The following is a 24,465-nucleotide window of genomic DNA, read 5'->3' as shown; positions in this document are numbered from 1 at the left end:
AGTACTTGCTCAAGAACCACGACGCTACTAGCCGGGCCTTACAAGTAAGTGGATGAACCACACCCTTCAATTCACGGAGAACAGGAATGCTACACTGGTGAATGCGCATCCACGATGATACTGCGATTCCCCGACTATTGAAATAGTAGCCCAGTATGCGTAATTCCGTTTTAACCGGTATCCCAAATGGAGACGCACAGGAGGGAACAGAATTGATAAAGAGGACTGCACTTTTATCCCTGTTTATCCGCGCGTTTGAGGCATCCAGGATGGATAACACTTGACCTATTGCGTCCTCTCTGCTCAGGATTAAGGATAAGTCATCTGCATATGCAAACAGCGGAAGGGCCACGGAACCCGGTAGCTGTAGCATACGAGTACGAAGCAAGGTTGCGAGAGCTTCCAAGAGCGGGCTAAAGACCATGGCATACAAAGCAGGATATAAGGGACAATCCTGTCGCACCCCCGATTTGATGGAAAAGGTACCAGACATTCCCCAATGGACTCCAATGCAGGCAAAGGCCTCAGCATAGAGAGTTTTTATCCAAGATACCACCGAACGATCAAAACCGACAGCCCCCAACACCCGGTACATGTACTCGTGGTTCACTTTGTCGAAAGCTTTGTTCTGGTCAAAAGAAACCAGCGTTGCTGATTGGTGGCGACTATGAACCCAATAAATCGCGTCTCGCAAAGCCTGAGTGTGAAGCACAAGGGACCGCCCAGGAACGGCGCAGGCCTGTGAAGCAGGGATGACAGAACCCAGGACTGGAGAAACTCGATTTAGAATTGTACTAGAAATGATCTTGTAATCTGTATTTAGAAGAGATACCGGTCGGTAGGCATTAGGGTCGCGACACCGTGTGGGATCTTTGCAAAGCATAGACACTATACTCTGCCTCATGGAAGGGCAGAGGAGGCCAGCAGTCAAGCAGCTGTTAAATAACTCGGTCAGGGGGCGTCTAAGTACCCCCCAGAAACACTTATAGAATTCAGAAGGGAGACCATCGGAGCCGGAGACTTACCAACTCGCAAAGCCTTAACAGCTGCTATATACTCATCGTGAGTACATCTGGCTGTGCTCAGAACGAAGTCTTTGGGCTCTGCCAAAAAAGTCTGGTGTCCTGCATCAGAAGGTACCACGACCTCGTACAGGGCGGAGAAGTGGTCACGAAAAAGTGACCGCACGAAGTCGGGCTCCGTCAATACCGACCCATCACTCGCCAGTAGTTCCTCGACAGTGTTTGGAGGGCGGCGAAAGTAACGCCCAAGAAGAAGACGAGAGCAACATGCTTCTAGCGTTCGGCCGACTGCGAAGCAGCGAACTGGTCCCAGGCACATAACTTCAAAGAGGCAATCCTCCTGAGTACGTCCTGAATAGCATCGTCGTTTCCAGAGCCCCTCGAACCCGGGTTAGAGAGAGTAGAGTACTTACCGGTGATGCTGTATCTCCTCCTGGCTCTCACGAGCACGTCATGCCCGCCACTGTCGAAAAAGTCTCGCCGCCCAGAGCTACTTCTGTTCCCACCATTCTTGCGAAACAACAGAGAAAGCGCACTGACTCTCGAACCACAGTTTGACGTCATTACGTACCTCCGAATCACTGAACAGGGAAGCAGCAGGCCTCCAACAGCCTGGCCCATAGCGGTAACGCCGAAAGCCACCAAGGACAAAAAGAACCCCTTTCATGGTCTGCTAAGTCCCCAGAAGGGCAGACAACACACTCGCGCATATGCGAGTCGATGCCAAAAGAAACATGAAAACGATCTATGCGGCACCATGAGAGTTCGAACAAAGTGCACTGGTGCTGCCCATTGTTGAGGTGCAGAAAGACATCTACAAGTCCCAGCTCGTTAACTAAGCGAGAAAGCTCCACGTTAACTGGTCTACGGCTACTCACATAGCGGTCAATAACGCAGTTAAAATCTCCTGCAACCACAACATTAGAGTTTCGTAGGAAAAAAAAAAACAATCAAGGCTGCGAAAAAAGTCTGCACGCTCTCCGCGAAGCGCAGGTGCGCACAGGTTAATAAGTCGCAACGAAGTTCCTCCCACGTCTAATTCTAGTGCGAGAACCCGACCGTCATTGTCACGGTCGTACCACCTTACTCCACCCAGGAAAAGAGGGGAAGGGAATCGCTGCCACACCTGATGATCGATGCGGGGAACCATGGCTAAAAAGAGCCCTAACTGTGTGGTCCGCTTCCAACGCTCTAATAGCACTGGCAGATAAGAGGCGAGTCTCCTGTAGGAGTAGAATACCAACGCGAAAATTATTTGCCCACTGAATAACTGAAAACTGTTTCGGACTCCTCCTAAATCCCCTACAATTTAGCGTCATAATTTTTAACACACGAGAAAAAGTGAAAGTAACATGTATATTGCTTCTGTGCCAACATCGAGAGGATAGTGCAGAATCCGAAGCGCTACGCTTGAGACCCTGGCACGTAACCCCACACATATCTTCCGGACCACTATGCCCACTGTTCACACTCCCCAGCGAAGAATCGGTCGAGAAAAAAAAAACGCACAACTTGTCCCGCAGCATCCTCGTTCGCCTGAAGAACACAGGTTCCACCTCCTATTCCCGACGCAGACTGCTTCACTACTCCAGAAGCAGATTGCTCTACTACCCGAGACGCAGACTGCTCCTCTACTCCGGATGCAGACTGCTCCTGCACAGGAAGTACGAGGGCTTCATGCCCTGAGCCAGCCCCATTGTCCACAACAACAATCTCTGTCGAAATTAGTCTCGGAACCATTAATAACGGTCGCCACACGATTCGCCCATGTCTTCCGCGAGCACGTGATGGATGAATGATCCCCACAACATTTTGGACAAGGCCTCGCACACGTGTTATGTCCCACCTCGCCGCATCGAGAGCATACAGGTACCGCGCACGCCTTCTTAAAATGCCCAGCCTGTCCACATCGAAAACAAACACGTCGCATCCCTGGGTAGCGAATAATAATTCGCTTACCCCTGACACGCAAGAAATTGGGCACGGGAGATGTCATCTCCATTACCACACGGCGATTGCCGGCCTCAATGGAACTCAACTCCGGGTGCTCATATTTTTCACGTTGAATGTCGCTGATGATGCCATATTGTCCCAGGGCAGAGATAATGCGCATCATCCATTCCGACGGGCGCTTTAGACATGGTCACAACGGTGAGATTGGTTTCAAGAGAAACCAAACAGTCTCACCGCCGGCTTCAATATGAGCTAAATTCTTCAGGGTCGAAGCCCCCTCGCGGGACATAGCCCGCAGCTCAAAGGAACACTCATCCTGGAGCTGGTCCTGGTGCTGGAAGGAAAGAATATACCCTTTAGGGGCCTTCATCAGCAGGCCCAGCAAGAAGTTCACACGCGATATCGCTGAGGGCAGCGGAACGCGAAAATCTGTTGCTCTACTGGCCACCGCAAACACGTAACAGGAGTGAACTAACCCATGGAAAACACGCCAAAGAAATGCGCACAAAAATATCTACGAAAAATTGTGTCGGAACGGAAGCTTACCTTGTTCGATCCGATAGCGATGGCGATCAATCAATTGTTAGTGCGACGACATAGAATAGTAATAATAATTAGATACCAAGCCAGCGAACAGAAGCATCTCAACATTTGAGCCGTCATGATCGATACGGTAGGCCTAGCGTGTTACGAACGATGGCACCTACGAGTGCCCTGCGCTGTTGTTTCACGTTGCAGCACAAGGTTTAAGCCGTACGATACTCGTTCCCTGGAGAATCCAAGCGCACCGGTGATGGCAGACAAAACAAACACACTTCGCACACGGCATGGCACGCAGAGCAGAGTGGAAGCGCAAACGACTTGGATTGGATTGGATACCGTTGCGCCGAACGTGCCTGGCATTCACACGTGGAAAGGATGTGGCGGAATCCGGCCCAATCCAAAATATCGATCATGGCGCCTCCCGGACATTGGGAGAGGGTCTTGCCTCGGTACAACTCCTTTGCTCTCCCCCATCACTCTATCTCCCAGCTTTTCTCCGAGCCTTTCTACTTATGATTTCTATGTCCGACGACTGCCGCGAACGCTCTTCGTGTTGCCAACTATAAAATGGGACAAGCGAAAACTTGCCCACATCATACTTCAAAAATACTACTGCCATCGCCCTTAAAACGAAAGGCAGGACCGACTAATGCTAGGCAGGCAGTCTCACAGAACTGGCAATGCCAAAGACCCCTCAGAAGACTTCATTGGGACTGCAACATTATTCTCCAATATTCCGCGAACGCTCTTAACAGCGACGACGTATGGCAACTTCAAGATGTTTAAACTGAGAAACGACACTGACAGTATGTTGCACATCGAAGCTCATCAAAACTTGCAACTCCAACTTGCCGGTGTGCGGGAGGGCGTCGCTCAAAGAACATACATCAGGCAATCTTTTTCTTTTTTATATAACGCAGGTCAGGCACAGGTCATATCGTTTAGATGCCTGTGAAATGAATAGTGAACCTATACAAACTGAAATCTGTGTTCTTCTGAAACAGACAAACAACCTGATTACGGGATGATGGCTGGGCTGACTGGATGATGGCTTCAGATACGCAATAGCTCATTCAGCATTCATTCAGCATTCAGCATTTTTTAGCAATCGTATTTGAAAGATTGCTGCGTCAAACAAGACTTCCAGACTTGTGCGCTGCCTGTTGAGGAACGCACGCAAATACGCTGGCTAGCTGCAATGGACATTCGACAGTGTGCTGAAACTCAACAGAACATGCCTGTTCGGTCGTCGAAGACGTACGGGTTTTCTATCCGGGAACGGTACAACGTATTCCAGGCATCCTGGGAATCGGCTGGAAGTGATGCTTCGCACAGAGCAGTGACAGAAAAGCGACTTTCACTGCTTTCACTCTTCAGCAGTCTTGTACATAGCTACATATACATACCGTATTCGCTACTTTTTTCTGTAGCGGAGTAGCGATCACGCTCAATTTTAAATCGGTAACGGAAAGAGTATTTCCGCTGCAAATACGGGTCGAGGCGGACTCTTTCTCCGCTAGTGTTACCAGTCCTCCTCGGGTAACCGAGGACGCGGCTGTAGAATATGTACCACTGCGCCAATCTACGGCGTTGCAAGCTCATGTGCGCAGACTGTGTGCGCGCTACGATTTTTCGACTCTGTTTTGAAATCGCATTTTGTACGCGCGCATGTGCGTGCAGCGTCCCGGCGGCCGTTTCAGCAGTTTCAGCATAGTTTCGAAATAGCACGCATCGGGCGGCACGGCGTCCGTCCTCTTGTGTTCCGTCCGGTGGTGTCAATCGGCAGAACACTTTGTGATTCTACGCGTGTTGTGCTGTTCCTGGCCACGACTATTATCCTACGAACAGTCTATCAACTACGGAACTGGAATGCGTCGTGAGTTGGAGCGGTTGGAGAGTGAAGAACGCGTTCGGGCGCCGTCCGATTTCGAGGACTGACAACACGCAGGGTTACGATTACGTTGCGCACAAACGCCTTCCGCTCTGCAAGCAACGAAATACTATGCTCATCATAAAATCGGACGGCACGGCGTCCTCTTGTGTTCCGTGTTTCGGTGGTCTCAGTCGGCAGAACAGTTTGTAGAAATGTGTTCGCTGGTTTATTCATGCGTCGATGTGATTCTACGCGTGTTGTACTGTTCTTGGACACGACTATTATCTCTCAAACAGTCTATCAACTGCGGAACTGGAATGCTTCGTGATGTCGCGCCATACTAAATTTATACTTATACTTGTATGGTATTTTTGAGCACCTTTTCAGGAGTACAATTCCAATAACCACATATTTAGACAATTCCGCTATCATGACTTACTATATAACTGTTTGCCAATATTATTGCCTAACTCTTTGTTCAACTTTCGCCTTTCCCGCCAACGACTTTCTCCTCCTTTCGTAACTGTAACGCGAAACCACCTTCCGGCGCGCACTCACTCCCCAAGTGTTTGTTTTATATATATTTATTTGAATAAAGTGTAGCCTCCGCAGTGGCACAGGACCATGCTCTGGATCTATATAAGCAGCGTCCTGGGCCACTGCCGGGGGTCGTTTGTTGGATCTCTGGAAACTGTCTCGGCCTCAGTCACTCTGCCTCTCTGCACCGCTTCCCGCCTTGTGTGAGGACTTGTATCTTCCCTCGGCTTTGGAAGTCGCGAAAGAGGTAAACTCCCAATCTGGCTGTGGAGGCTAAGTTTTTCCCGCCTGTGTTGTGTGGAGCTTCGGCTCCCCTTCCGGCTGTGGATGCTTAGGATTTCGCGCCTGTGTCGTGTGGAGCGCACTGATCTCTATGTATAAAGGCTGGATCGCGCATGGGAGAGGGGCTCGTGGGGGAGAGGTGTGCCTTCGGGCCGCCATGTTGGTGGGCCCTAAAGTGCTGTGTGTGCCCATAGAAAACAATGGGAGGCAACAGAGATTGTGAGTATTTATTGCGCTGCTAGGATTGATCGTTGTTTGTCATCACAGAATTTTGTAAGGTGCCAGTATACTGATGTATCCCAACAGTGTTTCACAGGTGTCCTGCCGTTCGATTCTTAATTACGTTATGTTTTGCATTCCGAAACTAGACCGACACTGCGGTGCAGCGCGGGGGTTGTACTACAGTACGTTTCCCAGCCAATATTTCAATAAGAAACGACTTGAGGTTAACAACAACCATGTATATAATATCCCGTACTGTGTTCTGGACAAAAATTGTTCCATAAAGAACGGTCCGGGAAAAGATATACTCGCATGGCAGAAAGAGATCGTTCTGTAGAATCACAGCCGTTGTTTTAGCCGTGTATGCGTTTAGTATGATTTATATCAAGCATCGCCTTAGAAAGAGTCTTTTAGTAAACGACAGCGGTGCTTTGCCTCTCAAATATGGACACACCGAAGCAGCCCAAATAATTACTTCACGCAATTAGATCACACTCGTTAGGACAGTTAATCAGGTAGTGATGTAAGCTTAATCAATTAAGTTACTTAGAAAGTGGTAACACCTCCTTGAGACACAGGACTTATCGCTTTTTGAAGTACAGCCCTTCTATGTTTGTTTGCTTCTTCCTTTATTTGTTCTGATTATCTGCAGGCGCGGTTGTGCCAGACTGAATGTCCTTCTCCAGCACTCACATGCTTTTGTTGAATACAACTGCAGCGTGAGAAAACCTGCTTGGGGACGGGGTCCTGCTGTCCAGTGCTGACTTTGTCATGCTTGTTATGTGGAGCATGTTCCAAAAAATGCAGCTCCACATATGGTCCATCAAATTGCAACAGGACTATTTGGAGCTTGAAACAGTTGTGATTTTGTCATTTTGGCCCTCGTGTACCCAGTCTGTGAAACGCAAACAAAAAAGTCTAACACGATATGCTTTTGTAATGAAGATCACTGATGATGAGTAAAGAGAATATACGAGTTCAAGTTTATTCAATATTTTATATCATTCATTATATTATTCAACATTTTATGTCAAGTTTATACAACATCAAGTTTATTCAAGTTCAAGATTTATTTCTTGCACTTATACGTTTCAGGATACAATGAACGTGCAGGGAGGTCGCAAAAGACTACATTTATTGTTTTGTGACCTTCCTACAATGACAATATATATTTTAGGAATGACAATGGTGAGGTACGCTCTCTAAGTTTGTAGCACTCAATTTTAGGTTGGAATGAGCAATGAATAGCAACTTCCCTCCTGATATTTTGTCATATATGCTAAATTTTAAATTTAATGTGATCGAATATGTGATAATATAATAATAACATATAAGAATATAATATGTGATAAATGAATGTGATCAACAGTAGATGTAAACAACATGAGTAGCCAGAAAAATGCATTCTCAATAAATAATTTTCTTCTTAATGCGTATATGTGCATGCCTATTAACTGAAACAATTATCACAGTTCCCTGACAAGTTTTAATTTCTGAGAGTGTACTGTAGAGGCTGCTTAGATCTACAACAGTTCATACAAGGTATTATATACTGTGAATGCCTTTAAAAGTCCCATGTGACACATATGCCTTTACTTTCTGGAGATGCTGTGGTAGTCAAAGTTTGTGGGCATTACGCTGGTTCTGCCCCCATTTCTTGAGTATGTCGATCGTGGCAGCTGTGAAGTAACCTGCATTGATGATGATTATTCCAATTTTTATGGTGCATCGACAACAAAGAAAATAATACATCAGAACATTGGTTTGGGTGCAACCAGTTAAAAATGAATATGTTGTTTAATAAATGCATTGGACAAATGTTAAAACATCAGTTTAAAACATGGTTTACAATCCCTGTATCTTCTAAAAATTAAAAAGATTAAAAACTATTCTAAAAAGAATATGGGGAACTCTTCTAAAAATAATTATAATCTCTAATTGTTATCTTGCTGCGTGAAGGAGCCTAAAGTGTAAGGTGTGTTTCTGATGTGAACATGTAAGAAAATATGCAAAACTGAGAGAGGCTAACCACAGTGCGTGCACTGAGGTTGTTCCTTCCTGTAAAGTAGAAACCAGTGGATGAGGAACGTGATACTTACCTGTACACCCAGCCGTATCACACTGCACAGATTATTCACTGGGTAGCCCTCATGACGAAACCTGTATTGAGAGACCACTTTTGCCTTAAAACTGCTTCAAATAGCACGACACGCTACAAATTATTACTATCGTAACAAGCTGACGATACAGCTCAGACACAAAGCCGTTATTCAAGTCGCGCCACACCACCGTTACGTAGGATTCTTTGTCACAAATCAAACCAAGGCACAAAACATTACCAATATATGAAAAAAGGTGACAATCGTGGTCTCATTATGACGTAATACCGAACTTGTGCGTGAAGGTAATTCAAAGAAATGAATGTGGCACTTGCTTCCGCAGAGAACACCGTGTACCATGCTAGCAATGCATGCAAAAAAGCTCTCGACTGCTCGCACATATATTGATGACAACACTACCTGTGTAGTGTAACGTGTTCTTTCAAGCATATTATGCACTCAAACCGTATTTGCCGCCGGGTAAAATGCAAGTGTGCTCGATTGAACGTCGGAAGAGCGATCAAGCAACCTGCATCCGGTGCTCGTTTTGGGCAAAAAAAACACTTCATAATGGTCAACTAAATATACAGAATGGACGCCTATTTATTCCTCGAGAAAGAGTGACTCACCTGTATAAATTTAGGCCCTGTAACCTTGCCAGTACGGTTGGTAAGACCGTAATTGCATGAAGTTGCCATGATCGCTGCGGCGACTGTTGTGGGTACAGTAAGATGGCGGCCGGTTTCTTCACGCTCGCACTCCCTATCCGCGATCCAGCCTTTTACAATCGAGATCAGTGGTGGAGCCAGTAGGGTTCGGGGCAGACTAGTTCCCAATAGAGCATTCGTAACCGCGACAAAAGTGGTGGAGGTGCGGGGCAATTATCCCTAATCTACCATGAGAGCGACTCCCAAAAACGCGATCAGTGTTCACGCTTTAACGGCGAGTCAAAAACGTAACCGCCGTCGCCGCCTTTTGCAAGCAACACGCCCAAAACCCGCACAACCGATTCGTCTCCCGTCCAAAACATCCGAAGAAGAACACCGGAACAAAATAGATCATCATTTCAACCGCCTATTCGAACTCGCAGAAGAACTAATCAAAACTCATACCCAGCAAGAAAAGTAAACAAGCGCCCAATATAATGGCAACCCCATCAGCACGACCGGCCGTGGGAGCACCCACCTTTAAAGGATGTCCCGATGAGAGCGTATCCGAGTGGCTGACCTGGTACGAACACGTTGCGGGGATCAGCGGGTGGGATCACGAAGCAAAAGTTAAGTGCCTATACCTCGCACTCGACGGCGACGCACGGAAGTGGTATACCACCAGGATGCTAACGGGAGCACAGCTCACCTGGGAACAGTGGAAACACGAACTCACGCAGAACTTCGGTGGGCGGCAAACGACGGAATTATTCCACTTATACCTGTGCGGCCGCACACACCGTCCACTGGAGACACCGGAGCAGTATTTCTACGACGTGCTTCTGCTCTGTGCACGGGTGGACCCACGAATGACTGAGGCGTGCAAACTGCGGCACCTCATGAAGGGACTGCGCCCAGAAGATATGCAGAAAATGCTCCTCGTCAATCCATCGACGTGCGCCGATATTCTGCACACTTTGCAACGCATCAGCCAAGCAAACATCATGTCTCTCTCAGCGACGCAGTTTCCACAGGGGTTGCAGCAGCTCGGCCTCGCTCAAGCGGCAGTCAACGCAGGGTCGTCGCCACCACCATCCACCGTTCCCCATCCCACACTGCTCCACAGCGCCTTCGTGGAATCCGCACCAAGCGGCTCAAACCATCAACGCCCGCAACCACAAGATGACCTTGGGGCATCCCTGCGCTCCCTCGAAAAGCGACTGGCTGCCATGGAGGTCCATCTTCGCCGCACCCAAGCGCGGTGGCCTCCGGCAGGAAGAGGGCGAAGTGACGATGGCAGGCCCGTGTGTGACTATTGTCACAGACGGGGTCACATTTACCGACAATGCCATATAAGAATGCGAGGCGAACAACTGAGCTCGGCTCAGCGAGACCTACCCCCACGAAACTTGTCCGCGGCGGGAAACGGGAACGGCAGGATGTAAGGGGCACGTCTGGCCGCCCTACCACAACGCTTTCGAAAAATGAGCTGTTGAAGTTACTTGTGAATGCACAAGGACACGTTGCAAACTTTATAGTGGACACAGGGTCAGCAGTGAACATTATATCTTCCATTTTTTTATCATCGTTATCTTCTGTGACTGTACAGCCAGCACCGCATGTGTTCATCGAGACAGTCAGTGGTGATTTGGCACAACCAGCTGGACAATGTGTTTTGTACACTCAGAGAAAAATCTATACCTTTAGAGGTATAGATCGCCTGCTCAATAACTTAGCCCTTCTTAGGTATTATTTTATACGTCGGTTACAGGTATAAAAAATAGTCCTCAACAAAGGAAGGGAGTTGCCTCAGGACAGAAGCCGCCGATATTTCGAACAGAGACTGTTCTTCTTCTGGGCACCGTCCTCATCATTGGCATGGTATTTAAAGGAGTACAGAGGGCCATCCAAAAAAAAATCAGATTAAGACATCTGATGAAAGTGTGTGTGTCATTATACCGAATAGCGCGAAAGGTTTTGATGTGTGCAATTTGTTTCCCAGAAAAAAAACTCACATAAACATAGCTCCGCGCCTTCACCCTTAACTCGCCACTCAAGCTATAACGAGGATGAGGAGGTATGATGGCACGTCACCGATGACGGCATAAGGAGACTCGTTCTGGTTTGCCGGTCAGTGGGGGTCAGCGCATTGTCCCTTTGCCGCTGTAAACCTGTTTTGCCAGTTTTCCCGGAGAATTGGGGATAGAAAGAGCGGCCGAAGCATTACCGAGCAAGGAGAAAGGCTTTATCAGAACCCCGAACAGCCGAGTAGCAGACGACAGCGGAGTAGCAGACAACATTTCTCTAGGCCAATCAGCGAGCGTTCTCCTTATAGCGTCAGCGCGAGGTTCCAGGCAGATCACAGGCTGGTACTGCTCTTCACCACCGTTGCGCACGGTCGCTTTTTGCGGCGTATTTTAAATTCAATTTCTGCGATAATTATGACTCTGTGGTGTAAATTACTTCGCATGGTGCATCTTACTGGCAAACTTAGCAGTTTTAGAGGAAGAAAACTGGGTGTTAAAAATGACTTCTGTGCTACTTTAAAGGGTTAGGTGTGACGTGCTTAAAGGTTCATGGGAATTGTGGGTCAACAGCCCGGAGGGAAGAAAGGGTCCGTACGGGCTTCTACGGCCGGAGTGAATGGCTGCTTTGTTAGAGTGTGGAGGGGATTATGTGAACGTAGTGTGTGAATTATGTGAACAACTCCCTTCCTACATCTCTACCGGTTCGCTGGATTTCTACCCATCTACGTTCGCTACTGACGATCCGATGGCCTCAGGAGGTAAGCAACCCGTCCTCTCTTTCTCACATGTCGCACTCCTAGGGGATAGCTGTTACAAATACATACACGAACACATCCCGCATGGAGAACACGGACCTCACATACACTTCTCAAGCGGCGCAAGAATACGAGACATCATGACACATGTAACCGCCGCCCCACCGAACATTACGCACTTCATACTCCACGTAGGGACCAACGACATCGCACGGTCGACAGCACAACATGTCATCCAGGAATTCGAAACACTAGTTTCCTTCATCACAAACAACAGACCAGGCGCTGAAATAGTACTGACAACGATACTTCCCCGAAGACAGAACAAACATCGAGCATACATATACACGAGTTCGACAGGAAGGCGCACGCTGTGAACAACCACCTCATCCACATGCGTCAGGTACACACCAACGTTATGGTTATCACACACGCAGCTTTCGAATACCACGCTGAAGCACATCTCGCTCGGGACGGCATCCACCCAAACCACGCAGGCGTACGAGCTATGGCACACAACATCAAACATCTAATGGTCCATAGATGCCGTCCTGCACTGACAAACGCTCAAACACAACACCCTCAACCAGCTTACACTTCAAGTGCCAGCACCGCAAACACGCCAGAACACACGATGGCATCAAAGGGCACCACAACGACCACTGCACCCACGCATACACACGCGGCAAACGACAACACTCCAAACACAACGCGCACACACACAAAGTTCACGCAAACTGTGACACGGAAAACCACAAGCACGCAAACACAGACAGATGACATCGAGGAACACAGCGAGTCTCCACAGCCACTGACCCCACAGCCACCGACCCCACAGACACGACGCACGCGCACATCACGCAGAAAACACCGTTGACTATCTAATCACCAGCCTACCATGCAGTCAACGAACTTTCTACGAATGCGAAAACTCATGGAGAAACGTAGCCGATACCTACATCATCTACGGATCTACACCCACCACCTGGCTCACAACACAGTACCTAAAGGCCTCACCCCTAAAACAGTTCCTGCATTAGGAAAACTGACACCTGAACTAGAGCTAGAGTGGGCATCAGCCCTTAACAACACAGCCCGTACGTTTCTTGAAATATTAAAGAAACAGGGCCACGCGCAACTCGCTACGATCCAGGCCCATATGAACAATATCAGTCTCACCGACGCGGAGGCAAACACTCTCGAACTACACATTCAACAACTCAATCGCGAGCTAGCTAACAAGGAACACTCAAAACTCGGAAAACCTAATTCCAACAACGACACGGATACCGGACCCACTAACACGACACACGCAGCAGCCGAACAAATCATTTCCAGCACCACAACCACAACTCTCCGCAACATCGCTGAGCCACCCCGAGAAAACGCTGACGCAAGTACCGTAATAGATATATCACGCTCACTAACCAGCGACGAACTACAAGTCCTCTCTAGGGGGTTAACGTTCTGCCCTACACTCAATTCTGATAACGAATACGAAATCCACAAAGACATACCAGACTTTGCGAGACGGCTACGCCTTAGAGAATTCTTTGCTCATACAACACAAGAAAACAACAACGACCTCCGACTACCATCAGCCTGGACACCAAATCACGGCCGAGAACCCGCATTAGACCTGTACATTAAACAAGTAAGCAACGACATCCTTCGCGGTATTTCCCAAAGCTCGCGTGGTCACAACCTCACTAAAACACAGCGTGACATCATCAAAGCGCTAGCTGACAGAGACGATATCATTATCAAGCCCGCAGATAAGGGTGGGAGTATCGTCATCTGGCCCACAGATAAATATATTTCTGAAGCTCATAGGCAACTCAACAATACGCAACACTACCTCAAACTGGACCATGACCCAACAAAGGAGTACACGGCGCTAATAACCCTTACCATACAGGACCTCCACGAACGAAAGCTCATCACACGTGACGACCTCAGATATCTCACCCCATCAAACACAGGCGCAGGTCGTTTCTATTTACTGCCCAAAATCCACACGGTACACGCCAACGAGCTCTATACGGCTGACATCCCCGGCAGGCCAATTGTATCTAATAACAACACACCAACACTTCCTGGACCACTATTTAAACCATATTCCGACAACACTGCCATCGCATGTACAAGACACACCCCACCTCCTCAGAATAATCAGAGATATAAACAACACTCGTACATTTGGTGGGGACACAATACTAGCCACGCTGGATGTGACATCACTGTATACTAACATCCCACACAACGACGGAACCACAGCCCTCTGCAATACCCTTTCTACAACAAACACCAGAAAAGACACGGAAACCATACTCGCTCTAATGGACTTGGTCCTTAAACTGAACTACTTCGAGTTCAATGGCGAATACTACCTACAAGTACACGGTACAAGTATGGGCACACCTGTTGCACCCACATACGCAAATATATTCATGGGGTTCTTAGAAAACAAAGTTCTCAGCGCCCTCTCATTAAAACCCACGGTGTACCTTCGATACATCGATGATATACTGATAATATGGGAACACGGGGAACATGAATTTCAAAAGTTCGTAGATCTACTGAACACCGCGCGTAGCAACATAAAGTTCACATCACAACAGTCAACTCACTTAATTAACTTCCTCGACACCACGATATCACTAGACAACGGCAACCTCATCACAACCCTGTACAAAAAGCCAACTGACAAACAACAATACCTTCACTTCAAGATTCACCACCCGCGTCACTGTAAGGTTGGAATTCCTAATGGGCAGAGTGTAAGACTACGCAGAATTTGTTCAAACGACACAGATTACGCTGAGAAGCTTGACGAACTCTGCAGTACACTTGCCCAAAGTGACTATCCAGACTCCCTCCTAACCGAATTCCGTCGCAAGGCACCCACACTCGATCGAAACGAGGTTCTGGAAAACCGAAAAAACCCCGACGCGTGCCAAATAAGCTTCATCACAAGATATTCCAACGCACTTCCAAACATCAAAGCCATTCTACAGAAGCACGAGCCCCTCCTCCAAAGCACTGACCGACTTAGCAACATATTCACAAATCCCATACAGGTGACATACCGACGCGCAAGAAACCTGGCAGACTCCTTGGTCAATGCCAAAATCAGCAAAACGAGCGCCCCGTACACGGGAACACGACCCTGCAACCTCCCGCGCTGCAAAACATGCAGGCACGTTCAACACGCTAACTCCTATGCAATGCTCCGCTCTATGCAATACATTGGTGAAACCGGCCAACAAATGAACAACCGCCTTACCGGACACAGAACCGACACGTCCAACAAACTCCCCAAAGCAGTCGCCGAACACTTTAACGTTCCTGGTCACAATTTTGACAACATTAAACTATATATTCTAGAAACCGGGTTTAGATCCACACGTGACAGACGTGATAGGGAGTCTTATCTCATATACAAGTTCAACGCTCTTCACCCATCTGGTATCAACAAATCACAAGGTACCCTAGGAACACTTCACAAATAAAATATGCTTTTCCCTTCTACCTTCATTATCATCTGTTATGTTCTGCATGGCCACTGCTTTCTGCTCTCTTTATTGCATGCCACAACTTTGTATTACATATATATATATATATATATAAAATCCTTTGCTCGTTCTGGAATTTTCCCCACGTAACCACTAACCTCCTTATCTTTCGCTACGCTTGCCAATTCTTGCCTGTTGTCCCGTTTCGTCCACGTGTTCGTGAACCTTCCATTTTTCTGTAACCGGTCTGTAGCCTAGATCACTACGTTCACATAATCCCCTCCACACTCTAACAAAGCAGCCATTCACTCCGGCCGTAGAAGCCCGTACGGACCCTTTCTTCCCTCCGGGCTGTTGACCCACAATTCCCATGAACCTTTAAACACGTCACACCTAACCCTTTAAATACCATGCCAATGATGAGGACGGTGCCCAGAAGAAGAACAGTCTCTGTTCGAATTATCGGCGGCTTCTGTCCTGAGGCAACCCCTTCCTACATCTCTACCGGTTCGCTGGATTTCTACCCATCTAAGTCCTCGACAAAGGGCTATATGCCATACCTTTAGGGGTATAGCTCTATACCCCTGTGAAGGTCTGCACGAGTACCATCATGGTGTTACATCACACCTAGGCATAGGTATTTTTAGAGGAGAGAACTAGAAAAATCACCTTTGGAGGAAAGAAAAGATTTTGACATACACAAACACACGCAAACGCACACGGTTGTGAAGTAGGACGAAAACCTCGTGCACATTACTCCGCATCTAAAAAAAAAAAAAGAATGTGGAGTTGAAATCTAAAGAAAATCTTCAAGGAGCAAGATCGCTCTGCGCAGTCATCAAGTGTGTATCACGATGTATCGCGAGATAGACATTTACAGATCAACATATACTGATATACTGATGGCGACTTGACAAACTGTGGAGCAGCTTTCGTCTTGTATACGCAACCCTAAGGGCGAGGACATCTAGATTCAACATTCCAGCAATGAAGATTTTATGCAGCCATAAACTAACCATGTGGATTTAGATAGTACTGTACTGATGTCTGTGTTTCTTAGTTAAATATCCGTTTAACTTAGCTGATACCGTCTCAAGAAAAAATAATAATGATGTAATACAGCAAGTTGCAGAAGTAAAGGTATAAAAAACCATAGAGGTATGAAGAAACAGAAGGTATAAGCAGCCTCATCTATATACCGTGAAAGGCATAGCCTGGTGATCTATTCCTGGTGTGGATATGAACGCGTGGTGATTAGGTATAAATATGGTACGTTAGCCCTCCTTTATACCTCTTTCATACCCTTGAGAAGGGTTGGAGGTATAAATAGGAAATTTGTACCTCTTCTATATCCTACAAAGGTATATATCTGAAGCAGAAGGTACAAAAGAGGTATAAGAGCACATTATTATACCTTATTAATACCTTTTTTTCTAACAGTGTTCCAGAGAATCCCCCGAACTACGTGCTCCATTGTCGACACACAGTTCCTACAGGCACATATGCAGCTCCTCGACTGATTTAGGCGACTTCACCTGAACCTGTTTCTGCATGTCTTTTGTCAGCCCGTGCACTATCAACGAGACTAAAAATGTCGCCGGAAGGTTCCTGTCGGCAAACAGCAGTAATCGTCGCTTTTCGAAGAAATATTCCAAAGGGCTGTCGGATCATCTATACACGAAGCGCATGGCTCGGTCAGAACGTTCCACCGAATTTTCTTGAAATTAGACTAGAAAATCCTTGTTTCATTCTTCCCATGACTGATCCGGATGGTCCTGCAAACGGAGCTCGTACCATTTCTTCGCTATTCCAGTCAAGAACATTCGTATATTCTTTACCCGGTCTTGACCTAGATGCCTGTGATTTTTGTCACAGGCATATTCGTAAAAGTTAAGCCAAGATATTGGGCTCGCTGATTGTCCGTCAAACTGATCAGGCTTGACTAGCTTGACATGACAGCTCTTCCGGCTGTCTTTCAATGTGGTCGAGAATGCATCCATAAGTTCCTGATGTTGTTCCATTTGTCGCTGTTGTTGCTGCGCCTGATACCGCTGCATTTCAAGAATTTGGGACATTATGGCATTGAAGTCCATGCCCCTCGACGTTTCACGATTCTTGATTTTACTAGAAGTGAGTATTTCATAATCCGACACCTTGAGGTGTACCTTGACGGTCCCCTTCTGAACCAATTCCGCCACTGCTGTCTTAGCTTTGAGTGAAATGAGCGTTTTTAGCTCTGTTGTAGACAGTTGCCTAGGCAGTTGGAATGCTGGTTCCTCGTCGGCTTGGCATGTCGTGACGACGAACTCATCCGATCCTTCGGATCCTATGGTAAAGGTCACCCACATGACTTCTGAGTAGTTCGTATCCTGCCGACTGCGCCAAATATAACGTTCCACTTTTATCAATAAGCAGATATAAACACTCTGAATTCCAGAAAGCCATCAGATTGTTCCCAATCTCTTCCTCGAACGTCCTTGCCCCTTCTTTTTCATTCACTTCCTCTTCCTCCTCGTCCCAGTCTCTTACATATATACAGGGTGTCCCAGAAAACGTGTCATTGAATTATAATAAAAAAACTACACCACCGAGATTCATGCGGTTAACGGCATTTGTTCTTACTAGGTTTTTGCCACCTTCTGATGTGAATGCCGTGTAAAATAAGTTTAATTATGTAAATTTTTGCGAGCTTAAGTCGGAAATTTGCCTAGTAAAGGTCACTTTTTTACCCCACCAATGTGAAGAGCGTGTCTAATTTAGTCAAATTAATGACAATTGACAGGGATATTCAGGAGCTATCCCATCGGAAAAAATAGCCGAACATCATGCTCTACAGAGATCGCACAGAATAGTGCACGATTAATTTTTCAGCGCAATCTTTGTCAGTCCGACGAAAGGAGGTTGGAAACCCAGCCCTCCCCGACATCGCAGAAAGAGATAAAACAGGCGCGGCTTATCACGTTCGACTTTCGCTGGGATAATGCTTTCCCTCTCCCAATTTTAGGAACAGTTACTTTTTCTACTATCACTCTGTGGGCTGGCTTCGGAACCTCCTTTCGTCGCACTGAGAGCGATTGCGCTCAAAAAGTCATCGCGCGCTATGATCCGGTGCTCCGAAAAGCATGATATTCGGCTATTTTTTCCGATGGGATAGCTCGTGAATATCACTGTGAATTATCATGGACATGAGTGAACTCGGCACGCTCTTCATATTGGTGGGATAAAAAAGTGACATTTACTTGGCAAATTTCCGAGTTCAGTTCGCAAATATTTACATAATTAAACTTGGATTACATGACATTCACATTAGGAGGTTGGCAAAAACCTAATAAGAACAAATGCTGTTGACCGCATGATTCTAGGTGGCGTAGTATATTTATTATAATTTAATGACACGTTTTCTGGGACACCCTGTATATATTTGTTTGTGTTTCGCAAATCTGAGTTAAAATGCACAGAATAAACGCAAATTATATTCCTAACTATTCAGTTGCGCTTAGCTTACGAAAGTTAGTGAAACTGAGGAAGATCGTCACATCAGTCCGCCCCCCCCTATCCCCCACTCCTTCCTGCTGTCCTCTCTCCATCTGTCCACGTTTGTATATCGCTCATAGCCACAGTTGCTCCGCGGCGCTAACACGTAATAAAAAAAACATCAGTCCACCTGATGAGCACGTAAGTGAAAGGAATAACAAGAGGAAACTCTGCGTCATCGTTATCTTATTTTTTCTCTCCCTTCCACGTAATCCATAATGGTAAGTGCCATCCGCGTTCATGCTACAGATATCCGGCGCGGACAATAAACAATCAAGGTGGTACCGGTGCATCACGTCGCAACGAGATCTCCCGTGACTGCAGCAGGATAGCGCTCTGTGCTGGGTAGTATGTGAGAACGGCAACCGGAAAAACAGCGCCAGATTTTGAGCGCTATCTTCTAGAGCTATAAAGCGAAGCGCTGTATGTGGGAACTGGCCTTAACGCGCTCAATCACTTCCTCGAACGTCCTTGCCTCTCCTTTTTCCTTCACTTCCTCTTCCTTCTCATCCCAGTCTCTTACACATGCTTCACCCCTGAGAGAACATTCCTCCCGGAATGGTACGGAAATATATACTATTTCCGGAAATATACGGAAATTATACTCTGAAAAGTAGCGGTAACACCAGGCTCCAACAGCTCCCCATAGAGCCCATAGTTTGAGATAATTCACACAACACTGGGCACATGACCAATGAGAGTGCAAAGTTTTAGAAACCATGCAATGCCAGTCGGCCAATCAGGATCCTTAACTTTGGCTGACCTTTCGGCCGGTTCTGGCTACCATCGACTTCTACCGGATTTCACGCCTACCGTTGTTACCCGATATTCAAATTACCTGAAGCTTCTTTTGGCCAAAAGAAATATTTATTTGACACAAAGCGCTGATTCAAAGATCTGATACATGGGTGCACTGTGAATACAAAGTCCACTGCGTTGTTGACACACTGTAACAAAGTTGAACGTGAACATGTTTGATACTGGTGTGCCTGGTTGGGTAGAAAGGGATCAACGTGGCTCCAACCAAAGTTAGCTCGAAAGAGGGGTCCCGACGTTTCGGAGCCGAATTGACTCCTTCTTCAGAGGTGACGAAAAGGCCAGTGTACAGCAGGCTTTATACCCGGCTGGTTATTGTTTTTGTGGTCACGCGACGAAGTGCGTTGACATGTATGCCGGGTGAAGTCCCCAGGGACCGGTTTAGGTTTCCGGGTGTTGACTGTATGTGCCATGACACAACGAGGAGCCTTCTCGTGAGGTCACTTTCACAGTCAAGAAGCTGCCCATTGTCATGGTCTCTAATCTGGCAATGCTCAGCGAGCGCGCTGTGTTCTAGGTTCCACTTGCGACCCAAGCAGCATAATGTACTGAAAGTCGAGCGCAATAGAGGTGGACGGTATGTGTCTTATGAATGTTATTTAGTTTCAAGAGTCTGTTCAAGGTTTTCTACCTACCCGTCCACCCCTATTGCACTCGACTTTCAGTGCATTGTGCTGCTTGGGGAACATCGTTCTTGTGGTGCTGTAATCTTTGGGGGAAGTTCTTTGTTTCCCCAATGCACGATGCGCGCCACTGGGCGCAAGATATTTTTGTAGATTACACCTTGTGTCTTCTCTTTAGGCGGGCGGTCTTTTGGCAGTGACATTAGCTGTCCGAGCGTTGACACGGGTTTGTGGGCCACGCAGATCCTCTCCTTGGCTAGCACACGTGCTAACGCTTCGCTCGTGCCTTTCATGTACGGGATGGCGATACGCTTTGACTGACGCTTAGGAGCGTCAGCCGTACGGGAACGGTCATCTGGCTTGCGATACTGGCGACGTGAGAGTTTTCGAATAAAGTTCTTGGTGTAGCCATTTCTTCGTAAGTCGGACATAATAACTCTTTCCTCCCTCTTTCTGCTTTCTTCGGTCGAGCAGATGTTCTTGGCCCTTGACATGAGGGACGAGACAACCGCCGCTTTGTGACTCGTGGGATGGTAGGAATCGAAGGGGAGATATCGTCCTGGGTGCGTTGGTTTTCTGTAGACATCGAACACCAGGTTTCCTTGATGCTTTGTGACCAGCACGTCGAGGAACGACAAGCTGTTGTCGCTCTCGCGTTCAACGGTGAATTGTACGGAGGGTTTGATGCTGTTGATGTGCGTCAAGAAGGCGTCCACTTCTGACTTCTTGAGGATGCAGAAGCAATCGTCCACATAGCGCAGGAACACCTTCGGTGTGATATGAAAGGACTGTAGCGCTCTCTCCTCGATGCACTCCATCACCAGGTTTGCCGTTGTCACGGAGACCGACGAACCCATCGCCGTTCTAGTGGTTTGCTTGTAGAACTCTCTTTTGCAGGAAAAATACCTGCCGTTGAGGCAGAAGTCGAGGAGCCGACAGAGTTCGTCGATGCTCAGCTTGGGTCGTGAACTGAGGTCGTTGTCCTTCACAAGCGCACTTCTAGCCGCAGAAACTGCCAGTGGTGTAGGCACATTAGTGAACAGGGAGACGACGTCAAACGAGACGAGATACTCGTCGGCTGCGACAGTCAACGGTGAGACGAGCTCTACGAAGTGGCCAGAGTTGCGTACAAGCGTGGGAGATCTTCCAGTCAGTGGAGCGAGGAGCCGGTGGAGGTAGCAAGACAGGTTCTGGAGGGGGGACGATCTGAATTCCACGATGTGACGGAGAGGGGCACTAGGCTTATGGATCTTAGGAAGCCCGTAGAAGCCGGGAGTATGGCCGTACAGCTGAGCCACAGGTAGAGGGACCTCGCCTTTGGGTATTGTCTGAAAATGTCCGCCAACATCTTGTTCTTCTTGGTCTGTAGCTGTGCGGTAGGGTAGGTCTTGAGTTTCTGGTACGTGGCACTGTTGAGGTCACGAACCTTGCTATCGTAGTCGTCTCGGTCCAGGATGACGGTCGAGCTACCTTCGTCCGCGGGGAGTATTACGATTGAGGGATCCTCCTGAAGGCTCTGGACCGCCTTGTTCTCTTCTTTGCTGATGTTCACTCTTTGCGACTTCGGGAGTGTAGACAAAATCCCGATCGCTTTTACCCTGATTTCATCTTGGCTCCTGGAGTAGAGATGTTTTATGGCGTCTTGAACTGCCGCAACCATCTTCGCCAGGGGGGGGGGGGGGCGTTGTGGTCCGGCTGAAGTTGAGCACTCTTGCGAGTATGCCCGTTTCAAGAGGGGAAAGTCGTCTGGAGGAGAGATTCTTGACAAAGTCCGTGGGATCACAGTTCGGAGGTGGTCTGTGTGCTTTTGCCAGAGATGTCAGTTTTTGGTGCTGAGCAACTCGTTGTTTGTCTGCCGCGGTGGAGGCGACACGCTTAGCAAACGTGTCCACCGAAGAAAACACGTCTGGCAGGCGATGCTCAAGTCGACGTCGGATGAAGAATAGGTCCAGTTCTTTTCTTCTCAGGTTGGCGCGGCACTCATGTATCCGGGCGATTATTAAACGGCGTTCCGCTTTTGCAAAGACCCTGTCAACGCTCACACTCAACGCTCGCTGTCAACGCTCGGACAGCTAATGACACGGCCAAAAGACCGCCCGCCTAAAGAGAAGACACAAGGTGTAATCTACAAAAATCACTTGCGCCCAGTGCCCCGCATCGTACATTGGATTGGGGAAACAAAGAACTTCCCCCAAAGATTACAGCAACACAAGAACGATGTTCGCAAGTGTGACCTAGAACGCAGCGCGGCCGCTGAGCACTGCCAGATTAGAGACCTTCTAGAGAGCTTCTTGACTGTGAAAGTGACCTCACGAGAAGGCTCCTCGTTGGGTCATGGCACATATAGTCAACAGCCGGTAACCTAAACCTGTCCCTGGGGACTTTACCCAACATATATGTCAACGCACTTCGTCACGTGACCACCAAAACAATAACCAGCCGGGTATAAAGCGTGCTGCGCACTGGCCTTTTCGTCACCCCTGCAGGAGGAGCCGATTCGGCTTCGAAACGTCGGGACCCCTCTTTCGATGGATAATGTAAAAACCCCTAGCCATTTTTTCATTGCCCTCTTTCGAGCTAACTTTAGTTCGAGCCACGTTGCTCCTGTTGTGCAACAAAGTTCGAACTTGAAGCAAAACGAACACACCGTGCATTTCTTAATACTGAAGCAGTTTTATGAATGCGTACCATTTTGTGATGAGTACCTTCTTTCGTTGCTTGCAGAGTGGAAAGCGCTTGTGTGCCACGTAATCCTGTCTTTGTTGTCAGCCCTAGTAATCGTACGGCATCCGAGCGTGTTCTTCACTCTCCAACCGTGCGTTCTCAACAGACAGCGCACAAGTCTGGAAGTCTTCTTTGACGCAGCAATCTTTTAAATCCGATTGCTAAAAAATGCTGAATACTCAGCGGAGGTATTGCGTATCTGAAGCCATCATCCAGTCAGCCCAGCCATCCTCCCGTAATAAGGTTGTTTGTCTATTTCAGAAGAACATAGATATCAGTTTGTATAGGTTCACTATTCATTTCACAGGCATCTAAACGATATGACCTGTGCCTGACCTGCGTTAGACAAAACAAGGAAAAGAAAAAAGGTTGCCTGATGTATGTTCTTTGAGCGACGCCCTCCCGCACACCGGCAATTTTGACTTGCAAGTTTTGATGAGCTTCGATGTGCAACATATTGTCAGTGTCGTTTCTCAGTTTAGACATCTTGAAGTTGACATACGTACGGTTGACCTCCATAGGTAGCTCTCCTGCTTGATGACAATACACACACACGTCGCTGTTGAGAGCGTTCGCGGCAGTCGTCGCACATAGAGAGAGAGTGATGGGAAAGAGCAAAGGAGTTGAACCGAGGCAAGACCCTGTCCCAATGTCCAAGTCCGGGATGCGCCATGATCGATATTTTCAATTGGGGCAGACACGTCGGCGCAACGGTATCCAATCCAATGCAAGCCGCTTCCGCTCTGCTCTGCGTGTCATCCCGTGTGCGACGTGTGTTTGTTTTGTCTGCCATCATCTGTGCGCTTGGATTCTTTAGGGAACGCGTATCGTACCTTGTGCTACAACATGAAACAACAGCGCAGGGAACTCTAGATGCCACCGTTCGTAACACGCTAGGCCTACCGTATCGATCATGGCGGCTCACATGTTGAGATGCTTCTGTTCGCTGGCTTGGTTTCTAGTTATTATGAGAGTTCTATGTCGTCGCACTAACAACTGATTGATCGCCATCGCTATCGGATCGAACAAGGTAAGCTTCAGTTCCGACAAAAAGTTTTGTAGATATTTTTGTGCGCATTATTTTGACGTGTTTTCCATGCGTTAGTTCACTTCTGTTACGTGTTTGCGGTGGCCAGTAGAGCAATAGATTTTCGCGTTCCGCTGCCCTCAGCGATATCGCGTCTGAAGTTCTTGCTGGCCCTGCTGATGAAGGCCCCTAAAGGGTATATTCGTTCCTTCCAGCACCAGGACCAGCACCAGGATGAGTGTTCCTTTGAGCTGCGGGCTATGTCC

At 47.6% G+C, this 24,465-nt stretch overlaps 1 protein-coding gene across 1 annotated transcript; it reads right to left on the bottom strand.

Moving 5' to 3' along the window:
- Window positions 1-20,486: 20,486 nt before the first annotated feature.
- On the bottom strand, window positions 20,487-22,108 carry LOC135389108 (uncharacterized). The gene is made up of 2 exons (XM_064619099.1): window positions 21,686-22,108; window positions 20,487-21,638 (listed from the first exon to the last, which is right to left on the bottom strand). The coding sequence occupies exons 1-2, from the start codon at window positions 22,106-22,108 to the stop codon at window positions 20,487-20,489; spliced, it is 1,575 nt and encodes a 524-aa protein (XP_064475169.1).
- Between the last annotated feature and the right edge of the window lie 2,357 nt (window positions 22,109-24,465).

The sequence above is a fragment of the Ornithodoros turicata genome, chromosome 1 (genome assembly GCF_037126465.1).
Source record: "Ornithodoros turicata isolate Travis chromosome 1, ASM3712646v1, whole genome shotgun sequence".
Lineage (NCBI taxonomy): Eukaryota > Metazoa > Arthropoda > Arachnida > Ixodida > Argasidae > Ornithodoros > Ornithodoros turicata.
Note: the sequence above shows the minus strand (reverse complement) of the source record. Positions and strands in the feature narration are given on the sequence as shown.